General features: G+C 41.0%; 1 protein-coding gene across 1 annotated transcript; it reads left to right on the top strand.

Annotated features, from left to right (window-relative positions):
- Positions 1-197: 197 nt before the first annotated feature.
- LOC110341206 (hepatitis A virus cellular receptor 1 homolog) lies at positions 198-11,468 on the top strand. Its single transcript, XM_040747974.1, has 5 exons — positions 198-290; positions 5,340-5,600; positions 6,655-6,704; positions 7,656-7,767; positions 11,117-11,468. Exons 2-5 carry the CDS (start codon positions 5,516-5,518, stop codon positions 11,119-11,121), a joined length of 252 nt encoding a protein of 83 aa, XP_040603908.1. The 5' UTR covers positions 198-290; positions 5,340-5,515; the 3' UTR covers positions 11,122-11,468.
- Positions 11,469-25,554: the final 14,086 nt, after the last annotated feature.

The following is a 25,554-nucleotide window of genomic DNA, read 5'->3' as shown; positions in this document are numbered from 1 at the left end:
GGAGCTGCCTGAAGCTAGGAGATGGTAGTACACAACTTAAATTTGGGACTCGGGATTAAGAGATATAGGCATCTCTTTGAGTCCAAGGCCACCTAGAGATACGTGAGATTGAATCAGTCTAAAAGAGTAACAGGTCACAGACCATGAATCCCAGCACTACTGGGGTATAAAAGATGGAAGCAAGGTCTTCGTAGTCAGTATGAGTCAGTCAGTCTCCAGCCACCCTGAGGAGAGGCAGTCGTGTGAAGCTTGATGAAGAGCAGCTGCATGGCTCAGCCATTCGGTCTGAGGTAGTGGTAAAAAGCCAGTGGCCAACTGTTTTGATTGTCTGATACTCAGCTTGAAATTTGAACCCCAGTATCAGTGTCTCGGTCTTTTATTTGTTTTTGTTACACTGGCCAAACTACTAGTCAGTCAAACAGCATCAGACTTCTGAGAAGGACAAACTTTACCTGAGTTATTGATTAAAAATGACAGACATTTACTGGCTGCCTACCCCGGGGGCCTCCATGGTCACTTTGTTTAGGCAACTGTGAATATCCCAGTGTCTTGTTTTGTTCAGGGTCTGAAGAAGGTCTTTGCAGCAATTGAGGTGAAAGGCAGGTTTTCTCAGTGTCTGGTGCTCCCAATTTTGAAGCCAGTTCCAGGTGGAGGTTCTTCTGTGCCCATCCATCTTCTTTGAGGAAATAGGAGTGCTTCCAGGACCTGGCACTTGTCTCTATTACAAAAAGCTTTTTAAGTAGACATTTTAAATGCCATATTTTGCAGATCTCTGGGCATTTGAGGACTGTCTGTCTATTAGGTATATCTCAGGGGACATTTCATTTCTAGTTATTTGCTTGAAGCTTGACTCTGAAAACTTACAGGGAACTAGGTAAGGCTTAAACTTGTAGTTAATTACATCAGTATCCAGCATAACTAGAATTAAATACCTTGATAATTTATAAGATGCCTCTAATATTCCTCAGCAGTCTACACTAGGTCAGCAGCTTCTATAAGACTAGGACTTTACAGGTTTAGCCCTAAAAGTAATGATTTTTGAATTGAAGATCTTTTAGTAATAAAATAAGAACCAAAACACAACCATTTGTGGGATAGTAACAAAAGAAGTTTTTACAAGTTTGTACAAGTAACAAAACAAGTTTGTACCTGAGAAGGCAAGGAAATGTGATGACAGAAATATCCCGTGGCCTAATGGGAACAGGAGAAAGGGGGCTTGTGAGGTGGGGTGTGGCCCATGAGCAGGGACTAAGCAGAGGCAAGCACTGCCCTTGACAGGTAATGTGGGCCTCTGCCCAAATACCCAACACAATGTAGCTTATTTATCCAATATATGTTGCCACTTACTTAAATTTTTGGTGTTGAGCAATTGGAAAAGACATAAATACTTAGATGTAAATCTCTAAATTGCCTTTGTTAATCTGAATAGATTTTTTTTTTGGTTCGTTGAGACAGGGTTTCTCTGTGTAGTAATGAGTATCCTAGGAGTCATTCGGCTCACCAGGCTGGCCTCCAATTCAGAGATCCACCAGCATCTGCCTCCCAAGTGCTGGGATTAAAGGCATGTGCCACCACCACCTGGCTTAAATAGATTTTTTAACCTTAAATTTTAGCACCATATAGAGTACATTTTATTTTGTTGTTGTTGTTGTTGTTTTTGTTTTGATACAGGGTTTTTCTGAGGCTTTGGAGGCTGTCCTGGGACTAGCTCTTGTAGAACAGGCTGGTCTCAAACTCACAGAGATCTGCCTGCCTCTGCCTCCCGAGTGCTGGGATTAAAGGCGTGTGCCACCAACACCTGTCTAGAGACTTGCTACTTTCTTAATCTAGGACACATAATGACCAGCTCATTAGATCTTAAAAATTCAAAGGGAAAACCAGTGGACCCTGTGCAAAATGAAAACCACAAATCTACAATATTACATTTTCTTCCTTCTTTACTTCCTTCTTTCCTTCCTTCCCTCCATCCCTCCATCTATCCTTCCTTTTTCCTTCCTTCCTGTTTTGTTTTTTTTTTTCTTTCTAGACAGGGTTTCTCTGTGTAGTCTTGGCTGTCCTGGAACTTGCTCTGTAGAAAGGCTGGCCTTGAATTTACAGAGAACCACCTACCTCTGCCTGGAGAGTGCTGGGATAGGAGTGTTTCAACATCACTAGGCTTTACATTCTCCCTATTGATATAAGGATATCTTTGCATTGACTAAAAGAGTAGACACATGAGAATTTCCTGACTTCTGCTACTGTTCGTAACCTTTCCCTAAAGGGTATACATGGAAAGCAGAGATCCACAATGAAAATAATCTATCTATACTTTTAAATTAAGAACATTTTTCTCTAATCTCTCAACTTTTATTCTTGGTTATTAATTCATCCAGTCATTCACTTTTATGATTCAATTGGTTTTAAGAACTGTATTATTTTTCTGTGACTATGTGTGAATGATGAGTATGTGATGGGTATTCATACTAGATGAATTTGTCATAGGGCAAACTTGTTGGGTTGGTACACTCTTTACATATATTTATGTGAGTTCTAGGAATGTAAGTCAGCTGTCCAGTCGTCCAAGTCAAGTGCCTCTACCCAGTGAACCACTATTGTGGCTCCCAATTCTTGACTGATTTATTGATTTTGAGACTCAGCCTTCCTTTGTAAACCAGGCTGACCTGGAAATTCTTGCCCATACCTTAACTCCCTAAATTTGGGATTGCAGGAATATGCAGCCCCACCTTTTTATATATGTATGTATGTAGACAGCTTTCAGGAAGAGACATAAGGTTTCCAGTGCCTTCCACAGGTGTAAAATAGTATTTTTTTTTGGTTTTTCGAGACAGGGTTTCTCTGTATTGCTTTGGAGGTTGTCCTGGAACTCACTCTGTAGACCAGGCTAGCCTCGAACTCACAGAGATCCGCCTGCCTCTGCCTCCCGAGTGCTGGGATTAAAGGCGTGCGCCACCAACGCCTGGCCTAAAATGGTATTTTTTACCTGGCTGAAGTTAAATAACTCTGAACTTCAAGGGTACTCACTCACAATAGAATAAACCGTATGCACACGCACGAGAGGGAGAGAGAGGGAGAGAGAGGGAGAGAGAGGGAGAGAGAGGGAGAGAGAGGGAGAGAGAGGGAGAGAGAGGGAGAGAGAGGGAGAGAGAGGGAGGGAGAGGGAGGGAGAGGGAGGGAGAGGGAGGGAGAGGGAGGGAGGGAGAGGGAGGGAGAGGGAGAGGGAGGGAGAGGGAGGGAGAGGGAGATCAATTAAAAAAAAAACCTCTTATGGGATGTGATTTTTCTAGCGTGCCTGAAGCCTTGGCTTCTGTCCCTAGAACTGCAAACACACTAATCAAGTAAAGGCTGTGGTGTAGCTTGGGAAGGCACTTGTCTAGCTCACATTCCTGCCTAAAACACTGAGATTAGATTTCCAGCACCAGCATAGGGATAGGCATCATATGGCATCATAGCATAAAATAACCAATTTCAATTCATTAATTGAAGGTTTTAGGAGGCTCAAAAATCGTTAACGTGTCAATGCTTACAGAGCGATTCCATAAGTGACCCAGCACTCTGATTCCTCCTTAACAACAGGACTACATTTTCCCCTGGTTTAAACACACAGAGCTTCCTCTCCTGTGGTCCTAGGCCCCTCATCAGTTCTTTGGACTTTCCAATCTACCTGTAGAGAATAAGGCCCCAGAGCAAGATAAGCAAAGCTCCTGAGCTGTTGATTCTTTCCTGGATTTGTTGTCTTAGTGATCTTCTGACTAGATTGTTCCCATGCTTGCTTTTCTTTTACCTCAGAGATTTCTGGTCTGCAAGGAGGTTTTGTACTGTGTTCAGGCCTCTGTCCATACATTAGATTGGTCAGAAAATTAACCAGGCCAGGTTATAAATATAACCACTCACTGTTGTGAATACTTTTATTGTATCAGAACCACACCCACCCTTGCTATGTTGTCATCAGTGATTTTCAAAAAGAAATGGATGCTTGCTCATGAACATGGTGAGTTTTGGTTCCTGAGCCCAAGACACTTAACTATCTGACCCTCTATAGGAAAGGGGCTTGAGGGCCATTAAGAAGACTCAGTGGGGAAAGGTACCTACTGCTAAGCGTGATGACCCGAGTTCAGTTTCTGGGTCCACATGGAGGAAACAGAGACCAGACACCTGATATCTACATTTGGGACATCACACTAATAAAGGAATAAATACATGCATAGAATTTAAGGGGGAAATTCTATATCTGCTACTTCCCTACACATTATAGGAACACTACAGTTTTTTTCTTTATTTCAAGGTAAACATACACAGCATGAAGGGATTACACTGTATCCCACATAAAGAAGGGTTTTCAAAGCAATTTTTCTTGAATGCTGAGCTATTATTTTGTAGTTAGCAGAAGTAAAATTGAGTGAGATAACTTACAGGAGTTATGTCTATTGACACTGAGAGTATGAGTCCTGGTACTAATTTGCCTTAGGTCCTGACTAGGAACATAGCATACTAAGACCATGGGTACCCATTTGGATGATTGGAGTCCTTAGGATGCTGTTGATTTATGAACTGTAGGTTGAACCTGCCTGAACCAAACATTCTAACTCTTCAGAGATTCAAAATCTAGAACCTTTTAAGCATGGACTTGGTAAAACTCCTAAAATTCAACACCATAAAATGATCATGTGCAGGATTATCAAAAGTTTAAAACTTTCCATTAATATACACATATAAATTGCATGCAAATGAATGCTACATCAACCATGTTTATACTTTAGGATCATTTATAAGACAATATCTATATACAAATATTCAGAATTGTTAAAAAGATTTAAATTCTGATATCAAACATTTTTGGATACAGGGTATTCACCCTGTCTGTCTTAGAGAGAAAGACAATGTCTACTCTCTACCCAAATGTATAAATCCCATTTGTGTTTGGGCTGGTTTGGAATCTGCTGTCTAAGATGTTGGGTTATATGTTGTATCCTCTTGGGACTGACTGTAGTAAAGATGCAGGGCTTGGAAACTGGATTAAGACAGAAGCCAGTGCGAACAGTTACAGATTCCCACATGCTCCCCCGTCACAGATGCTTAGACATCTGAGTACCTGACAGTTGTCATTTAAACTGTCCTTAGAAACATGGGCTCTGTTCTCATCTCCATGTCATCAGTGCAGCTGCCTCCTATTGGTGAGCTGTCCCCACAGCCCTGCCCTGCCCTGTAGTAGTTGTTCAGTGACAAGGAGAGAAGTTCAAGCGAGGTACCTCTCTGGGGACAGCCTCTCACTGGTGCTACAACAGAAGCTCTTGCCCCTTCTTGCTGACTCATCCTTGTTTCATTTTTATTTCCAAATCCAGAAAGTACAACAAGTCATTCAACAAGTCCCACAACTACAACAAGACCCATAACAACAGGAAGACCCACAACTACAGGAAGAGCAGCAACAGGAAAACCCACAACAGGAATACTCACAACAAGTATACTCACAGCTACAAAAAGGTCCACAACTACAGTGAATTCCACAAATGTGTCAATGAGACCCACTCATGAACCAGCATCACCCAGAGTCTCCACCTTGACTCCTACAACACCAGTACATATGGAAACTTACAAACCAGGTAATTCCCAGTGTAGCTCAGGCCCAAGAGGCTCTCTTACTAGTGGCTATAGTACACAGTCACCAAGTCAAGTCAGAGTATACATGGGTGAAGTGTTCATAGCTGGTTCCCAACAACAGCTTCACAGAGACTATAATTTTCTACTCTGGAAATACATTCACCTTCTGCTGTGCAAGAACTTGTAGAGATAGAGACACCATCTCTCTATATCAGACTACCAGGGGATTCACTACTGACCAGATTTAGGTGGATCATTGACTAAGATACTTGAGCATGGAGGGTGGGCATCTGATTTAGGTTGGTATGAGATTTTGGTGAGAAATTAAGGATTGACTGAGACCCTTGTACCTTTGCATTATTGTGAAATTGGTCCATGCAGCTGAGGCCATAGTTCAGTGAAGCTAACACTTAGCATTTCCTGAACACTAGGCTGCATGTTTCATGCTTTGTGATACAGAGTTCAATTCTCAGACAATTATGTCCTATATAGCTGTGATCTGTCCCTATTTTATAGGGACAGGAACTGACAGACTCAGAAAGTTCATGGTAGGGTTATTAAGACAGAATGTGGCTTAGTCTCTGTCCCTGTTCCCTTCAGTTGGCAGCTGGTTATTCTATCTCCAGGGTCAGAACACCTGCCCTGAGCATGATGTGGAGAGGGTTTCTACTGTTCCCACACCTTAACTGGAAAGGCATCATGACACCACCCTATAAAAAGACAGTGAATGCTTATAAAGATTTACTTTAAGGACCTTTTAGCTTATTCCGGTAGTCTGAAAAGTGGAATATGTATACTTTGTTAGGATAAAACACACACACACACACACGCACACGCACACACATCCAATTCAAAGGCTTTAGGAACTCATATATCATGTTCATACTTTTGAGTGATGCCTTGTAGTTCATACATCTAAATGTTCAAAAGTTGCAGTTTAGTGAATCTCCTAACCCACCCTAACATGTTATGACACATCAACTCTGTGGGTGACTATTACAGATGTAGAAAAATATCTAAATTTGTATGGTTACAATTTCTCCTCTTGTTGAGCAGATTGGAATAACTCTGTGATATCCTCGAATGACTCTTGGAATAATTACACTGTAAGTATATTCCTCCCCAACCAGCCATGCTCTCTTGTATATTGTCTAGGAAACAATTTGTAGATAAAGATGTCTATAAAATTAGTTCATAGGTATTTGCTTAAAAAAGAGTCAGATATAGTGCTATCTTCCTTATTCTCAGGGCTCAGGAATTTAATAGAAAATTTCAGAAGTTTGAGGCCAGCATGGACCATTAGGCAAAGTGGACTATACAGTAACACCCTGTCTCAAAAAATGTAGATGAGTAAATTATTAAATATATAATAATAAAAATAAAGAGTTACAAAATTGAGTTTGGGACTGTAGAGATGGCTCAGAGTAACAGCACTGGAGGCTCCTCCAGAGGTCATGAGTTCGATCAACAACAACCACATGGTGTTCACAACCATCTAAAGTAAAATCATGTACCCTCTTCTGGTGTGCAGGTAAACATGCAGGTAGAATACTATATATACTGAATAAATTAAATATTTTTTTAAAAAAGGTGTTTGATGTTTACAAAATATATTTAAATTCAAGATATTCATTAACATTCCCACTGACTATTCTCTGTAGAGCACACTGGTGATATTTTGTTTCACACAAACAAATCACCACAGAAGGTGATTAAGCAGACAAAAATCACATTCATAATGTATGAGCCCATATTAAGTATGTGGTTACATTTTTGACTGAAGTAACGCCCATGCAGTCACCTCAACTAACACAGAACAGGTTTCCAACATGGTCAAAGACACTGATTTCACATTGTCTTGGAGTTCCACTGCCTTTACCACCTCAGATCCTTTAATCTTCCTGAATATTCCAGACTAGCCACAGGCTGGTAACGATGAAGCTCTAGTCCTAGAGTCTAGGTTAATGTCAAGCATGTGCTTTCTCTTTCTCTCACTCCATGACTATTGTGTTTACTGCTGTTTATTTATTGCCACTCCTGTTTTATTGTTTCCTTAGGAATCAATCCCTTCACTGAATCCACCAGTGAAAATGACTAAGGACATGCCTCTTGGCTACGTCATTGCTGCCTTCATGGTGATGCTGTATGTGGGTGCCCTGGCTCTCATGCGTAAGTAATTTCTTATGAATTTCCCCAAAAAATGAGACCCAGGGTTCTATGACTGCCTTTAAGCAAGTGCACATGCCACATGGGCTTTTAGTTCCCATGCCTTCCCTATCTCCAGATTCAAGACACACATGGTAAGCCACCTACTCCCCACAGGATGTGTTAGGACCCACACCACTCTGTGGCTGGTTTCTAGTATTTGATGAGTGTTCTGCTCAGTGATCTTACACCATTGCTACTAAGTCTGCAAATATTCTTCATCTGTAAAACTCAAGGAACATAAATACTACTGAAGTTTTCAGCTGAAACCATTCATTTATTTATGTATTTATGTATTCATTTATTCATTTTGCATCCTCAACGTGACTCTAGTTTCCCTTCCCTCATCTCCTCCATTCCCTTTCCATGCTGCCCATCTTCCAACTCCCCTTTCAATCCTATCTATGCTTCCTCTGTTTCTGTTCAGAAGGCCAGCTTTCCTATGGATATCAACAAAGCAATGCATACCATGCAGTGGGTTAATACCATTTTCTGTTTTAATTTTGGTGCCTTCATTTTTTAACTTTGGGTTTTTGTTTTTTGCTGTGTGATCATGTAGTCTGGGCTGGCATTGCACTTACTAGGTAGCTTAGGTTGACCTTCTTCAGCATCCTCCTGCCTCCAACATCCAAGTTCTGGACTCACAGGAATAAGCTGCAGTGCTTGGCAACATTGGTTTCCTAACCCTGTACTTTGTCTTTCAGCTGTTTCCATTAAAGGGGAAACATTCCATTTTCCTTAAAAAATTAAATACTATGACACAAGAGATTTTTGAATAGGCTTGACACTTTTAGGTCACTTTAAGACCTCTGATGAGTTCTCTCCTAAACTTGGGTCTCACTTGTTCCCCACAATCAGAATGTGGAATATTCTGGGATGTATTTAGTAGAAGATGCAAACTAGACATTGATGGGAAAACCACCTTACAGATGCTAGAACAGACTATTTGTGGGTGATGCCCAATCCTACATGGTCCTTCCCATGATTTGTACAACTGTACACAGGGGTTTTTCTGTATCTAATTCATTCCCTGTGTAGGAACTTCAATCATGGACTTTACAAAACATTAGGCATGAGCCCCTTACAGACCTGTTTCATTTGACTGGGCAGAAAATGGGGAATAATGATATGCCTGTCTCTTGTCTCTAATTACACAAGGCTTTAGTCCCAGCACTTGGGAGACAGAAACAACAGGACAATCTTCCTACATTGGAAATTCTAGGCTACCAAATGCTAACCAAAGAATTCCTATCTTGAAGCTTAAAAAAATAAAGAATATCCCTATGAAACTTCAGGATGTTTCTTTCTGGCTATTTAGAACTTGAGTATCTGAAAAGATTATTTAAGCTGCCTCTAGGTTCATGTGCCTATTATCCCAGCATTCCAAGTGTGTGGTTAACTTTGGTACATATCAGATGGTGTCTATAAGGTAGAATTACTAAATACGACTATTGTGTTCTGTTCTTTAGTCTAAAGTTGTTCATTCTCAAGGACTTGTTCTCTGGCAGTCCATTAATAAGTTCTAGTCTTTTGTTTGTCTCAGTGAACAATAATTAACCAATGCCACTCTAGCAAATTAGGCCATATGGATGGATATAGCTGATAATGTGTGGAAAGAAGAACCTTCCTGCAAGGTACAGGAAGGGATTACCCAAAGTTACAGGTGATGCTTCCATCATAAACAGAAACTCTATCCTTGATTAGGAGAACATGAGTGATTGTGATGACATGTTCATATTTCCCTTCAATTTCTTCCACCTTTTCCCACCCCCCTTTAGGGTGCATCCTTATCTAAAAGAAGTAGGCGTTTCTGAGGTAAACTGGCATGGATTTTGTTGATTCTTTTCAAACTAACTGTTTTGAGAGTATCTCTCTATGCTCTTTTTCTTATAAATCATTTTTTACTAATTTATTCATCAGTTGGTTGGTTGATTTGAAACAGGGTCTTATAAACCATTCTTTATTAATTGATTCATTGATTGGTTGGTTGATTTGAAACAGGGTTCTTTGTGTGGTACAGACTGGCCTGGAACCTGAGCTTTTGCAGCTTTTGCCAGGCTGAACTCACAATCCTCCTGCATCAGACTCTTTCACTCTGGGATAACAGCTATGTTCCACAATGCTTGGCCCCGTTCTGTACAACATAAAGTTTAATGTGTTCATTTCTTGTTACCCTCATTTCTCAGAGATACATTCGCATTCTGCATTTCTCTGCATTCAGGGTTGGACAGGAACAGAAGCTCCTTTATGCTAATCTCTTTCAGATAGACACTGAGTAGTAAGTTTGCTTCCTGGAGCTGGTATTTATTGAAGGATTTTCCCTGACCCCCTATTGTTTCATCCAGCATTTTTTTTCACTGAGTACTCATTCAATTAAAAACTGAAGTACTTATGAAGCATATAAGCAAGAAGAAAGTTCCTTTGAGGAACTTTTAGGGAAGTATGCTGGAGATGACACGGTTAGGTGGTGGGCTGTTTCAGGGAGCCTCAAGGGAGCAGAAGACTTAGAGGAAGATGACTTCTAAGGTGCCAGGACTGTCACAGAACTGTGGTATAACCAGTGTCTCCACACTCCACACCAGGCCACTTCCCTCACTACACTGGTGTCTCCACTGCAGGCTCCTCAGTTTACTGTACTTGGGGAGCTCTGTTAGTCTCCCCCATGCAAATCACCTATACCTGCTCTGTGCCAAGCTTTTACAACTATCTAGTCTCCTTAATTTGTCTAAAGATTGGCTGCACACTGAGCCAATATTTTCTATCAAAATCAACGTCCTTCAGGCTGCCATCTCTAGACTTCCCTATGTAATAATAGGGGTCTCACGCAGGTCACCAGGCAATCCTAAGTCTTTCTAAAGTGGCACAGTGAAAAATATATACATGAATCATCCAGTTCCTTGCCTAGTCCAAAATGCACTCCCTGATAAGTTATCTCAGATTTCTGTCTCTAGATCTCCTTCTTCTGGGTTTTATATTAGTATCTCGAAGGACTCCAATATGAACTGCTTTTTTTAAAAAAATAATAATCCTCATTTAGTCTGATGCTTTTTATAATAGCAAAAACAGCGATAAAATAGCTTTTCCATGACTTAACCAAGATGCTTTGTGAAATGCTCGGAGTCTGTGTTGTGCTGAATCAAGCTCCAGGAGTCCCAGGCACAAATCATGAGTCAGTGTTCTGCCCAGATCTGAAAGGTGATCTCTTGTTCATTCAACATTTCCTCTCTCTCTCTCTCTCTCTCTCTCTCTCTCTCTCTCTCTCTCTCTCTCTCTCTCTCTCTCTCTCTCTCTCTCTCTCTCTCTCTCTCTGCAGGTTAGTAGCACCTGTGGAACCTTGGTGAAGACAATGTCTTGGTGAAGACAATTCAATACCGTCCTTTCCCTACACCATGAGTACCAGTGGTCCTCTGAGGGAACTTCTGCCTGAGATTGGAAAGACAACAAGTTTTGACAGCACAATCAACCTTTATAGCTCCAGGATTATTTTCTGTGTCTATTTCTCCAGCAGTGGTGGAGAGGGTGACATCCAGTATCATCCTATTTCTTACCTCAGCATTGACTCAGGCTCTCCACTCACTGCAGCACATTTGCTCAAACATGAACATTTTAGAATGCTGTTTAGAATGCTGTGTGTCCTTTATGTCAATAAAGTCATTGTTAATACAGGAAATATACTCCTGCCTTGGTTATTCAAACCATTAAGCGAAGAACAGGATTGAAAGGTTAAAAAAAAAAGAGTGAGAGTGGTGTGAGAGGCATCCTGAATTTAGAAATATTTCTCAATCATTTCATGTTTTATCTGTTTTAGTGTAATATGAAATGTCACTATCCCTCCCCTCCCCAAGGGGTACAATCATGGAAACAAGCAGGTATTAATTTCCCTCATAGATAAATAGAAAGGATTCTAATGTTACTAACAGAATTGGTCATGCTTTCTCATAGCTCTGGAAATATAATACATTATTATGTGGTTAATCTCAGAATAAGGATGGGTGTTTCAATCAGGAGTTGTTTCCATGTTGAGTATAACACAGGCCTACATTAGGGGAAGAAAATAGTAAACCAAGGGATTGAGGTCCTTAGTGCCTGCTATTTCCCTGCAGTCTGACTTGAGGCTCTGTGTTCCTGGACTCACCTGCTGGGCTCTGAACTAGGTGCTAGAAGGAGACAATGCAGAAATGAAGGGGAAAGGAGGGAGCAGGACACAGGCTCTGCCTGAGAGAAGCCCTAGTCCAGGTGTGACAGAGTTTGGAAATATCACTGGTTCATTCAGTTTTTAAATGTATTGTCTTCATATCATATTTATATTTAAATTTATTTCAGAAGACAAAGCATTTTTTTCATAGTGGATGAGTGTGTCCCAATCAATGAAATATTGGTTTCGCTAAGATTTATGAAAGTCTGTTCTGTAGGGGTGAGCCCACAAAACTCTTTACACCCATAAGGGCGGACATAAGGAAATTTAGTACAGGTGGGGATAAAAGGAAGTGAAAAAAAGGAAGCTCTCTTTACCTATGTTAGCCTGCCACGTTTTCTGTCCCGCAGCTTATATGTAAATAAATATATTATATCCCATATTGCATTGGTCTTCTGCTTCACTGTTCTGCTGGTATCTTCATTGTCAGCCCAGTTGTTGAGGAGAGCAGAGTTGCAAGAGGGTAATAATTTCTATTTCAGTTTGAGTATACCCTGACTACAGTTAGCGCCCCATAGCCGAATGGAATGCTGGATCCTAGTCTACATTCCATTACTGTTTGACAGAGTTCAAGGATATAAGTATGTGTCTCATTGGGGGTTTGCCAAATGGGGCTTCCCTTTTATGCTCTAAAAATGATTGTATCTAAGCTACAGTGCTTTCTGTTTCTTACATTAGCAGCTATTGCACATCAAAGCTTGGGTTTACCAATGATTACAGTGATTGTAGCTTTGCTAGAAAGATTTGTGAAGATCAGCATGTGTTCTAGTGTGATAAGGCCACTAGAATGGGCCATCCATGTGTGCCCTGTCTTACCTCCTTCCTGATTCCTGTCTGGTGGCTGCAAGATTCAGAGATTGTGATGCCTGCTCTGTTATTCAGTCTTCCTAGAGAGGCACGGAAGACCAGAAGGGGTCTGGAAACCTGTGTGTCTGCATTTCAACATCATGTTAGAATTCAAGAACACGGTTACTAGTGACATTCTGTGAAAGTATGTAGAACTCAGTGCAAAACAGGTCATACTTGTGACTCCAATACTAAGTGTCAATAATAACAATAAGGTAACCTCTCTGTTTACCCCATCTGTTTGCTGTTATCATGTCCACACTTACCTTGGTGGACAGTAGCCCTTACAATGAGTGGTGACCAGTGAGAAACTTGGAGCAGTGAAAGCATTCCAGAGTGCTTGTCCCCACCCTAGCAGATATTGCAGTAATAGCAGATGTTGAGTTACAGCCAAGTCAATGATTTCCATATTAGTACAACCAGGAATCTATTTTGTATGTTGTCTGCCAAATCTTTAAAATAATCATGTTTCTCTGTGACATAGTTACTATCTGTGTTTTTCCTATATTATAGAAAAATCAATTGAAAAAACTGATAGAAAAATACAAGATGGATATTCAATTGAAAAAACTGATAGAAAAATACAAGATGGATATTGTTAATAATGCCATCAATGTATCAGTCTTGTGGATTTTATTACATTTACTTTCAGTCTTAAGCTTTCAGACACCATTGATTCTGTTACATATAACCTACTGTGGACTGCTTCATTACAATACTTAGCGATTATTCTTTTCTTTTTGAGATAGAGTCTCAATGTAATGCCTAAGCTTAGCTAGAACTCCCAATGTAGGCCAAGCTGGTCTCAATGTCTCAAAGATTCTTTTAACTTCAAATTCTGAGTCCTGGCATTAAAATTATGCGGCAACATGCCGATTTTGGCAATTTTAAATTATTGAGTCTTTGGACAGCTTATGGAGTAACAGGATGAGTAGAAGCCTGAGTAGCAGTGGGGCAGCTATAATTTGGGATAGAGCAAGGGGAATGTCTTAGGGTCCATTATTTACATTACAAATGTCTCATGCTTGGTGCACCTCAGGTCTTGGGAAACCTGTCCTAAATTGATTGGTCTGCTGCAGCTGCAGAAACATTGATATGCCTAGAGGCAATCCCAGGGCAGTTTCTATGCCCCGCATTCCACTATTATCAGTAAAGCACATCCAGAGCCCGCCTGCTATCTTCTTTTATTACTTTTTGGTTTTTCGAGACAGGGTTTCTCTGTATTGCTTTGGAGCCTATCCTGGAAACTGTTCTATAGACCAGACTGGCCTCAAACTCACCGAGATCCACCTGCCTCTGCCTCCAGAGTACTGGGATTAAAGGCGTGTACCACCAATGCCAGTTCTCCAACTAATTTCTTATTAGTTCCTTACCACATGGAGGTTATCTGCAGGTTCGTTCCTACTGATTAGGGCAAGCTCAGACAAGGTCATGCTACTGTGTCAGGGGCCTATATCTTGCTGGGTCTTTTCTGCAGCCCGTCATAGCTGCCAAAGCAGGGTTTAGGTGAGGGTCTGGACCATTCACTCTCAGGATTAAAAATTGATTCTAAACTAAACTGGACAATAGTTACATTAGAGAATTAACAGCACAGTTGAAAGCCCTAGAACACAAAAAAGCAAAAACACCCAGGAGGAGTAGACGCCAGGAAAAAAATCAAACTGACGCCTGAAATCAATAAAGTAGACACTAGGAAAACAATACAAATTATCAATGCAACAAAGAGTTGGTTCTTTAAGAAAATCAACAAGATAGGCAAACCTTTGTCCAAACTTACAAAACAGCAGAGAGTGAACACGCAAATTAACAAAATCCAAAACAAATAGAGGGAAATAACAACAGACACTGAGGAAATTCAGAGAATCATCGGGTCATACTTTGAAAATCTGTACTCAACAAAATTCAAAAATTTAAAGGAAATGGACGCTCTTTTGGATAGCTATCACTTGCCAAAATTAAATCAAGAACAGATAAGCAATTTAAATAGACCTATAACTCCTATAGAAATAAAACAGTCATCAAAAGTCTCCTAAGCAAAAAAAAAATCCCAGGTCCAGATGGCCTCAGTGCACAATTCTACCAGAAATCCAAAGAGCAGCTTATACCAATTCTTCTCAAAATATTCCATGCAACAGAAGCAGAGGGGCTTTGCCAAACTCTTTCTTTGAGGCTCCAATAACCTTGATCCCCAAGCCACACAAAGACACAACTAAGAAAGAGAACTTCAGACCACTATCCCTCATGAACATTGATGCAAAACTACTCAATAAAATACTGGTAAATCAGATACAAGAACAAATCAAATCAATCATTCACCACGATCAAGGGATGCAGGGATGGTTCAACATATGAAAATCCATCAGTGTAATCCACCATATAAACAAGCTGAAAAACAAAAATCACATGATCATCTCACTAGATGCAGAAAAAGCCCTTGACAAAATCCAACACCCATTCATGATAAAGGTCTTGGAGAGATCTGGGATATCAGGGACATACCTAAATATAATAAAAGGTATATACAGCAAAACAACAGCCAACATCAAACTAAATGGACAGAAACTCAACCCGATTCCACTAAAATCAGGAACAAGGCAAGGATGTCCACACTGTCCATACCTTTTCAATATTGTACTTGAAGTTCTAGTTAAAGCCATACAACAACAAAAGGAGATCAAGGAGATACAAATTGGAAAGGAAGAGGTCAATCTATCAATATTTACAGATGATATGATAGTTTACATAAGTGACCCAAAGAACTCTACCAGGGAACTCCTACAGCCGATAAATACTTTTAGCAAAGTGGCAGGATACAAGATTAAGTCATAAAATCATTAGCCCTATTATATACAGACGAAAAAAGGGCTGAGAAAGAAATCAGAGAAACATTACCCTTTACAATTGCCACAAACAACATAAAATACCTTAGGGTAACACTAACTAAATGAGTGAAAGACCTACAACTTCTCAAGAACTTTGAATCTTTAAAGAAAGAAATTAAAGAAGACATCAGAAAATGGAAAGATCTCCCATGCTCTTGGATAGGAAGCATCAATGTAGTAAAAATGACAAACATGCCAAAAGCAATCTACAGATTCAATGCAATCCCCATTAAAATACCAGTACAATTCTTCACAGATCTTGGAAGAACAATACTCAATTTTATATGTAAAAACAAAAGACCCAGCATACCCAAAACAACCTTACTCAACAAAGCAACATCTGGAGGCATCACCATCCCTGACTTCCAGCTCTATAATAGAGCTATAGTCCTGAAAACAGCTTGGAATTGGCACAAAAATAGACAGTTAGCCCAATGGAATTGAATTGAACAACCTGATATTAACCCATACTTGTATGAACATCTGATCTTCAACAAAGAAGCTAAAAATATACAGTGGAAAAAACAAAGCATCTTCAACAAATGGTGCTGGCATAACTGGATGCTGGCAAGTAAAAGAATGTGGATAGATCCATGTCTATTGCCATGTGCAAAACTTAAGTCCAAATGGGTCAAAGACCTCAACAAAAACCCAGCCACACTGAACCTTTTAGAAGAAAATTGAGTGGTACCCTTGAACGAATTGGTATAGGAGACAGTTTCCTGAATATAACACCAGTAGCACAGATAGGGAGGTCAACAATTAATGCATGGGACCTCCTGAAACTGAGAAGCTTCTGTAAGGCAAAGGACAAAGTCAACAAGACAAAAAGGAAGCCCACAGAATGGGAAATAGTTTTCCCAGAAGAGCATTCCATCTCCTCTGCCCTGGGCTTGCTCTAAACAGCCTCAGGAAAGGGAGAAAGTTCTCCTTGACTGAGTCCAAAGGAAAAGAGAAAGTTCCATTCCCTTCTCTTTTTGTTTATGTCTCTGTTTCAATCAGTGATCCATAACACATGCCATTCTCTGAAAAAAAAGTAAACAAACAAAACCACTGCTCGATAGACAAGGGACAGACGCCAGACACTGCAGCCTGGGCAGAACAGTTTTTCCCTTCTCTCTCACACTGACCAAGGAGGCTTTAAACAACCTTTGCTGGGTCCTGTTTAAAGGAGTAAGGACAGCTGCTAAGAAGATTTCCTTTGTTACCCAGTCAGTCCCAGATATTAAAACAAAACAGTTTCAAAGGTTAAAACAAAGATATAAGTAGGTCCCAGTTGCTTATCAACGGAAAACTGATTGGAGACTTTTTTCTATAAACTAAAAGCCATTGCCACCTTCTCTGATGATGAGACAGTTAGATTTATAGACTTAGATACTTATAGATACATTTTGGTGTCTCACCCCATCAGAAGAAACCAAACTACTAGGACTGGAACATTTTGGTGTCTCACCCCATCAGAAGAAACCAAACTACTAGGACTGGACCAATGCCAAACACTTATAATTGTTCAACTAGCCAGTTTAGCTACCTCTGTCTAGATTAAACAGTACCCAATGGAAACAAAAGTGGGAAATTGCAGTCCATTTTGTCTGGCTTGAAGACACAGGCATCCTGTTGCCATGCCAGTCACCCTAGAATACACCTCTCCTGCCTGTGAAGAAACCTGGGACCTCTGATTCTGTCGTGTCTCATTCTTCTAGAGAAACAAGTGTACACTATCTTGGAACTGTAAGATGTGTTCTTCAGTCTCCCATTGTCAGAGGTGAGTTAATCCATCTTTGCTTTTAAATGAACAGACCCAGAGGGTTACAATGGGCAACACACCTTGGACCAATGAAACAGGTTACTCCAGGATTTAAAGACACGAAATGCAGACTTCCTGCCCTTCCTTTGGTGTTTCTGGGAAAACAGATTATAAAAGAGCCACAGGGAGGCTGCTGCATGAGTTACACACCTGGAGCTATAAAAATGTGCACTAAGAAAGTTCACCTATGCAGAAAGCTACTTATCTCCCTTGGCTACCAGCTGAAGGGAGGCAAAAGGAGCTTGTCTCAGAATAGGACTGCTGGCATCCTTCAGATCCTCACTCCAAACACTAGGAGACAGATACAAGAGTTTCTAGGAGTAGCAAAGTATTTCTGCCTCTGGATCCCAGACATTTGTGGAAATAAGACCCCCTAAAATAACTAAATAAAGGAAAAAAATAACAAACAAAAAACCACACTGGAGGTTCAGGAGGCAGGGGCTACAGCAAGGCAAACAGATTTGTGGCTATAAGATGTTGCATTTATTGCCTTCCCAGCCTCAGAGTAGGTGAAGCTAACTGAAGCCACCCCAGCCTGCACTTCAACTTTTACCTAATAGTAGATTGTTAAAAGCTGGGATTAGTAGCTAATGGCTGTTCCAAGATGTAAGATACCTTGAGAAAACTTTGACTCTGCCCATCAGCTTTCTATCCCTCTACCATCAGGATGCACTTCTACTCTGTCAAAGTCAAACAGTCTTAGGGATCATGAGCCAATATCCAGCCAATTAGACACCAGCTGCACAGAGAGCTTCAGTTCACAAAACCTTAGTTCTGGGTTTCCTGATATCGTTTTGTTTTCTTCTTTCTTATACCCATGTTCGCTGATGTCTCCAACATGGGAAGTCACTGGCCCTGCAGTTGCAAGGTTCTCTGGACCAACCTTAGCCCCAGTCCCGATGTCTGCAGCTCTGATTTGGGATCATTGACAGTGCCATTGCCCTGTATGAAACCAGGGATCTTTGATTTACTCACATATTAAAAAATTCAAGAATCATGTAAAATATATCATAGCTATGTAATAAATGAGAAATCAGTTAAAATTTAATATTGTGTTAGTGTTTTCTATAATAAACATGAATGTTTTGTAGTTTTATGAATCTACATTTGTGATTTCACAATTACTGCTTCAAAGTATGTGTATATGCTGTGACAGTATGGTTAGGTGTGTGTGGATATAGAAACCTTTTCAACTGTCAGATTCTCTAAAGCAGGAGTTAAGGGTGGTTGTGAGCCACATGAGCTGGGTACTGTGGCCATACTCAGGTCCTCTGCAGGAGAAGAAGGCCCTCTTTACTGTGGGCCATCTCCCCAGTCCCAGGATTAGCATTTTAGTGTGAGATGTAAGTGAAGGGAAACGCATGGTTTACAGAGAAAGCAGGGTTGACACAGGGGTCTTACACACAAGCGGGCCATTTGGAGGGGATTTCAGGATTCTGGTTATGGATAGAATCCTAAAATAAAGTGATGGTGTTGGGGAGTAATGGAGAGATTAAGCAAGTACCCAGTAGTAGGAGTGGGATCTGGCTTTGATGGAAATAACTTGAATTGAAGCAGTTGAACTATCTCAGAGAAGGCGGAAGCAAGAAAGAACAGAGGCTCAGCTGAGGTGGCTTTGGGCAGTGTGTTATCCCCATTTTTCCACAAATGAACTCTTTAGTAAGGAACTGGGAATTCAGGTCTCACACCTGATTCCTGGCATCACACAGAACCCCCTACAAGAGATGAGTAACCTTCATAGGATGCCAAAGTTGACCCTAAAATGCAGTGACTCAGGAATACTGCAAAGCTCAAGTTGTCAAAGCAAAATGCCATCATCCCTGAGAAGGCTCAGGTGTTCAAAGTGCTTGGCCAACCTGACACCTGAGTTTGATCCTGGAATCATAGGACTGATGGAAGGAGAGAAACAACTTCTGATAGTTAGATCCCCTCCCCATGAGTTCCATGAAAATGCCCACATTCACAGACAGCAGTAGTTACTTTAATACAAGAGAGATATAAAATAGTAATAAACTCTACTGGGTTACTTTCTCTTCAAATGTTAGGGTACAGTGCATGTCTTTTGAAGCCTGTCGGATAGGATGGAGAAATTGAACCCAAAGGATTTGTGGTTATTTAATGCCTCAGTTCCTCAGCTCCCATCTTCATCATTTCCTTAATTCTGGCACCCTCTGCCCTTCACTTGTCTTCCTTAAGATCTTAGCCTCTCCTCTCACTTGTTTTGGTTTTGCTTCTTTATATTTTTCCTCTTTTGTAGCCCAGGCTAGGCCATCATCACCAGACCTCCTGTCTCTGCCTCTCCAAGCCGAGATTACAGAACTATGACACCAGACTTGGCTTATGTGTTGCTTTTTCTTTTATTGATTGGGTCTTAATCTATAGCTTTGTCTAGATAAATAAATTTTTTTCACTTTTTGTTTGGTTTTGGTTTTTTTTCCTTGTGTGTTTTCTGTGTCAGGGCTTCTGTGTGTAATTGCCCTGCTTTTCCTGTAACTCAATCTGGAGACCAGGCTGGCTTGGAATCACAGAGATCTGCCTGCCTCTGCCTACCAAGTGCTGGGATTAAAGGTGTGAGCCACTTTTTGTAGAGTAGGCTGCCCTAAACTCATTGCAATCCTCCTACCTCAGCCTAATGAGTAATGGGATCACAGATAAGAGCCATCACTCCTGACGCTCATATATCAATTTTTAAAAGAGATTGCATTATATCTTCCGACCTTGCTAACCCTGAATGAGGGAGTCATCTCTCCTCATATCCTTAAATTTCTATTTGGTCATGTCTAAATCTACACTTAAATTGCCTCAAAGGAATATATAAGCTATAGTTGGAGCCATCCATCTCTGTAGTCTTGTGTAACATGTTAAATAATATCAAGTTATTTGGAAAAACAAAAAAGGCTGGAGTGATGACTCAGCAGTTAAGAGGATATGTGTGTGTTCAGATCCCAGCATCCACCGCAGGTATCTCAGAACTTCCTGTAAAGCCAGTTCTGATATCCATGGGCTGAGCAGGTACCTGCACACATAGCCACACATAGAAATATATAATTTAAGAAATGATAAAAGCAAATGTTTAAAAATTTACTCAATATACCTGGGTGTGGTGTGCATACCTTTAACCCAGTACTTGGGAGACAGAAGAAACACATCTCTGTGAGTTTTAGGCCAGCCAACTTGGTCAACAGAGTAAGTTCCAGGACAGTCAGGGCTACATATGTACCCTGTCTCAAAAAGAGGTCTTTTGTTTTGTTTATGTTTTGCTCACTTGTACAGTCAAATTTCAAGGGCTAATTCAGTCGCTGGTGATTACAGTACTACACAGAGATCATCCATAATGACACCTTCATCAGAGATAGTTCTATTGATGACTGAACATGGGGGCCAAGAATGTAATGTAAGCACTCCAGAGGTGTACTTACATATAGACAGACAGTTAGATAGATAGATAGATAGATAGATAGATAGATAGATAGATAGATAGATAGTGTGGTGTGTGCACGTGTGTGTCTGTGTGTGTGTGTGTGTGTGTGTTTGCGAGAGAGAGAAAGAGAGAGGGAGGAGGATAAAGAGAGAAAGAGGTGGGTGTTCCCATCCATGTACACAGGAAGAAAGAAAGAGAGACAGAAAGAGGAATCAAACGTTTCTAGAATATTCCAGGTGCCTTCAGTCGGGGCGCCTCCACTCTTAGGAGCTGTTTTTCACTTTTCTTTTTAAAACTCATGTTAGCTTTGATGGATAACAATGGTCATGAGAAGAGATGCAGGGACCAGGCCATCATACCACACTGGTGGATGTTCAGGGAAACAAGGGCATGATAGTCATGAGAAATGAGATCTGGGGCAGGAGCAGGATGGGTGCTAAAGGCTATAGGTGATCCATGGGAAAAATGTCCCAGACTCTGAAGCATATCTGCAAGAACGGAGAAAAAGTGAAAACTGTGAGGTTAAGGAAGAAGAACAAAGGCAGAAGACCATCTGGACAAGGGACTTAGGAGATCAATTGGGAAGAAAGCCAAGTGTCTGTGGGACAGGTGGTCTTTTTCTGTTTTGTTTTGTTTTGTTTTGTTTTGTTTTTGAGACAGCCTTGTCTGACCTTGCACTATAGACCTTGAACTTAGAGACTGGCCTGCCTCTACCTCCCAAGTGCTGGAATTTAAGGTGCTCACCACCACTACCCAAGCAGGAACAGGAGGTCTCCAAAGGGCCTAGACAGGGTCCAGATAACTTGGCATCTGAAAAAAACTCTAGTTACAGAATCCGGGTTCCTGTCTCTTGTGCTTTAACAAATGAAGCTTGCCTAATGTTCAAGTGCTGAGCTAGCCACTAGTTAGCCATAGAAGCCAAGCATTAGTGGCACACACCTTTAATCCTAGCACTCAGGATTAAGAGATAGACAGATCTCTGTGAGTCCAAGTTTAGCCAGGGATACACAAGATTGATTCACTCTAAAAGAGAAGCATCCAGGTGGCAGTTGCTCACTCCTTAAGTCCCAGTATTTGGGAGTCACACGCTTTTCATCCCAGCACTAGGGAGGTGGAGACGGGGGATTTGGGTGGGTAGAGAGGGGAATATAAGGAGTAGACAAGAGCTCATGGCATTCAGTCTGACCATTCCTAGGGACAGAATTGCACCTTTGGTCTGAGGATTCAGTAGAGGTAAGAACTAATGGTTGGCTGCTCTGTTTTTCTGATCTTTCAGTATTAACTCCTATATTCGACTTTGGGTATTTATTATTAAAACCAATTAGAATTTGAGCTTCAATTTAGGGTTATCAGGGAGAAATAACTCGGTAAATTACACATTTACCATCTGTCTCATTGTCTGAGTTTATTTATTGGTTGATCACTTTCCCTTTTACATAGCTGGCACAACTCTGGGTTTTTTACATCCCTATTATACTGAATCATACTCCCCCATCCTTAGTTTATTAATGATAACCACATTGAAATAAACATCTTTTCAAAATCCTTCCTATGTTCATTGAGATTTGGCCTGGTTGGAGGTCACATGAAAATAGTATTAAAATATTTTGCTTTTCAAATGAGGGAAGAAAGTTTTAATTCTGTGTGAGCCACTTTAGCATTTTTTTCTCCAAGGTTTTGACAGGACATATTGCAGACCTGAACAAGACCAGTGGATGCTTTGGCAGATAGAGGCGCTAGCCATCAATCCTGAGTTCAACCCTCAGAACTGGCATTATAGGACAGAAACAACTACCCAGGATTGTCTTATGACCATGTGGGTCCCTTGGCATGTTTTTCCACTGCCTTGCAAAGGATGTATTAGAATACAATCTTTCTTTCTTTCTTCCTTTATTTCTTTTTGTTTTTCAAGATAGGGTTTCTCTACAACAGTCCAGGTCATCTAGGAACTTGCTTTGTGACCAGGCTGGCCTCAAAGTCACTGAGATCCTCCTACATCTGCCTCTCAAGTTATGGGCTTACATGCATATGCCATCCTGGCCCAGCCTTAAGTACAATTCTTTTTTTTTAATAGCAAAGATCATTTATTTTATTTTTTATTAGTTTAATTTTAAACAGCTTGCTTCACATGTCAATCCCAGTTCCCTCTCCCTCCCCCCCTCCCCGCACCGCCCCCATAAGTGCCCCCAGACTCACATCCTATCCCCACTTCCTTCTACATAGGGGATATCTAGAGTCTGTCCTTTCACTCAGGGCAGGGTCCAGGCACTCCCCTAAGAGTCCAGGTTGAGAGAGCATCCCTCTTTGTCTTATGGACACACGAAGTCCTTTTGTATGCCAGGGATAAACATTGAACTACTGCCCAGGGCCCCATAGGTTGCCCAGGCCTCCTCACTGACTCTCACACTCAGGGGGTCTGGATCAGTCCCATGCTGGCCTCCCAGCTGTCGGTCTGGGGTCCAAGAGCTTCCCCCCTGTTCAGATCAGCTATCAGCTGTTTTTTCCAGTCCATTCTTTGCCAATCTGCTCATCGCTCCTCTGTCTCTGACACGGGGTTCCATGGGTTCAGGTTAGAGTTTAACTGTGGGTGTTTGCCTCTGCTTACATCAGTCACTGGATGAAGGTTCTAGGATGGCTATAGACATCAAGTTCATTATCAGGAATGGGCATCTAAGCTGGTCTCTCCACTATTGCTTAGCTTGCCAGTTGGTGTCATCCCTTTAGATCACTAGAGGTCTCACTGGTGCCAGATCTGTCTTCTAACCTATTACTCCCTCTTCACGCTATCCTACCCCCCACTCAACCTTCCTGTTCCCCCATAACCTACTCTCTCTTCCTCTTCTTCCCCTCTCTTCTTCCCAGCTCCCACTCCCCCCCCCCACCCCTCAACATGTTCCCAATCTGTTCAGAAGATCTTGCCTCATTCCTCTTCTCTGGTGTACCATGCATATCTCTCTTAGGTTCTTTCCTGTTTCCCATACCCTCTGTCAGTGGAAGTGCAGACTTGCACTATCCTGATCCGTGTCTAAAATCCATATATGAGTGAGTACATACCATGTTTGTCTTTTTGTAACTGGGTTACTTCACTCACGATGGTTTCTTCTAGTGCCATCCATTTACCTGCGAATTTCAAGATTCCATTGTTTTTTTTTTCTGCTGAGTAGTACTCCATTGTGTAAATGTACCACATTTTCTCTATCCACTCTTCAGTTGAGGGGTATCTAGGTGACTTCCAGGTTCTGGCTATTACAAATAATGCTGCTATGAACATAGTGGAGCAGAAGTCCTTGTTGTATGAATTTGAATTTTTGGATATATGCCTAAGTGTGGAATTGCTGGGTCTTGTGGTAGATTGATTCCCATTTTCCTGAGGAATCTCCATACTGATTTCCAATGTGGGTGTAGGAGTTGGCACTCCCACCAGCAGTGGAGGAGTGTTCCCCTCTCTCCACATCCTCTCCAGCATAAATTGTCTTCGATGATTTTGATTTTAGCCATTCTGAGAGGTATCACAAAGTTGTTTTGATTTGCATTTCCGTGATCGCTAAGGATGTTGAGAACTTTCGTAAGTGTCTCTTGGCCATTTTAGCCTCCTCTATTGAGAATTCTCTATTTAGTTCTGTACCCCACCTTTTAATTGAATCCTTTGGAGTTTTGGAGTCTTGCTTCTTGAGTTCTTTGTAAATTTTGGAGATCAGTCCACTGTCAGAAGTGGTGTTAGTAAATATCTTTTCCCATTCTGTGGACTACCTTTTTGTCTTGTTGACTGTGTCTTTTGCCTTACAGAAGCTTCTTAGTTTCTGGAGGTCCCATTTGTTAATTGTCGATATCAGTGTCTGTGATACTGGTGTTATGTTCAGGAAGCGGTCTCCTATACCAACTCTTTGAAGAGTATCTCCCACTTTCTATTCTAAGAGTTTCAGTGTGGTTGGATTTATGTTGAGGTCTTTGATCCATTTGGACTTACGTTTTGTGCAAGGTGATAGGCATGGATCTATCAGCAGGTTTCTGCATGCCAGTACCCAGTAATGCCAGCACCATTTGTTGAAGATGCTTTCTTTTATCCATTGTATAAAATCAAGTGTCCATAGGTGTGTGGGTTAAAATCAGGGTTTTCAATCCGGTTCCATTGGTCTACCTGTCTATTTTTATGCCAATATCAAGCTGTTTTCAGGACTATAGGCCTATAATAGAGCTTGAAGTCAGGTATGGTGATGTCTCCTGAAGTTCCTTTATTGTATACGGTTGTTTTGGCTGTCCTAGGCCTTTTGTTTTTCCATATAAAGTTGATTATCGTTCTTTCAATGTGTGTGAAGAATTGTGCCGGAATTTTGATAGGGTTTGCATTGAATCTGTTTACATTGAGAGATTTTCTAATATTGAAACATCCCAGCATTCCTGGGGTGAAACCTACTTGATAATGGTGGATAATTTTTCTGATGTGTTCTTGAATCTGATTTGCTAGTATTTTATTGAGTATTTTGCATCGATGATCATGAGGGAAATTGGTCTATAGTTCTCTTTCTTAGTTGTGTCTTTGTGTGGCTTGGGTACCAAGGTAATTTTAGCCTCACAAAAAGAGTTTGGTCGTGAACCTCCT

This window comes from Mesocricetus auratus, unplaced genomic scaffold (assembly GCF_017639785.1).
Source record: "Mesocricetus auratus isolate SY011 unplaced genomic scaffold, BCM_Maur_2.0 Super-Scaffold_100007, whole genome shotgun sequence".
Taxonomy (NCBI): Eukaryota; Metazoa; Chordata; class Mammalia; order Rodentia; family Cricetidae; genus Mesocricetus; species Mesocricetus auratus.
This window is presented reverse-complemented; position numbering and strand designations above follow the sequence as displayed.

Coding starts and splice junctions, on each gene's coding strand:
- LOC110341206 (XM_040747974.1), top strand. CDS start 5,516: ATGAGACCCACTCATGAACCAGCATCACCCAGAGTCTCCACCTTGACT. Junction 5,601..6,654: donor TATGGAAACTTACAAACCAG/GTAATTCCCAGT, acceptor CTTGTTGAGCAG/ATTGGAATAACTCTGTGATA. Junction 6,705..7,655: donor ACTCTTGGAATAATTACACT/GTAAGTATATTC, acceptor TTGTTTCCTTAG/GAATCAATCCCTTCACTGAA.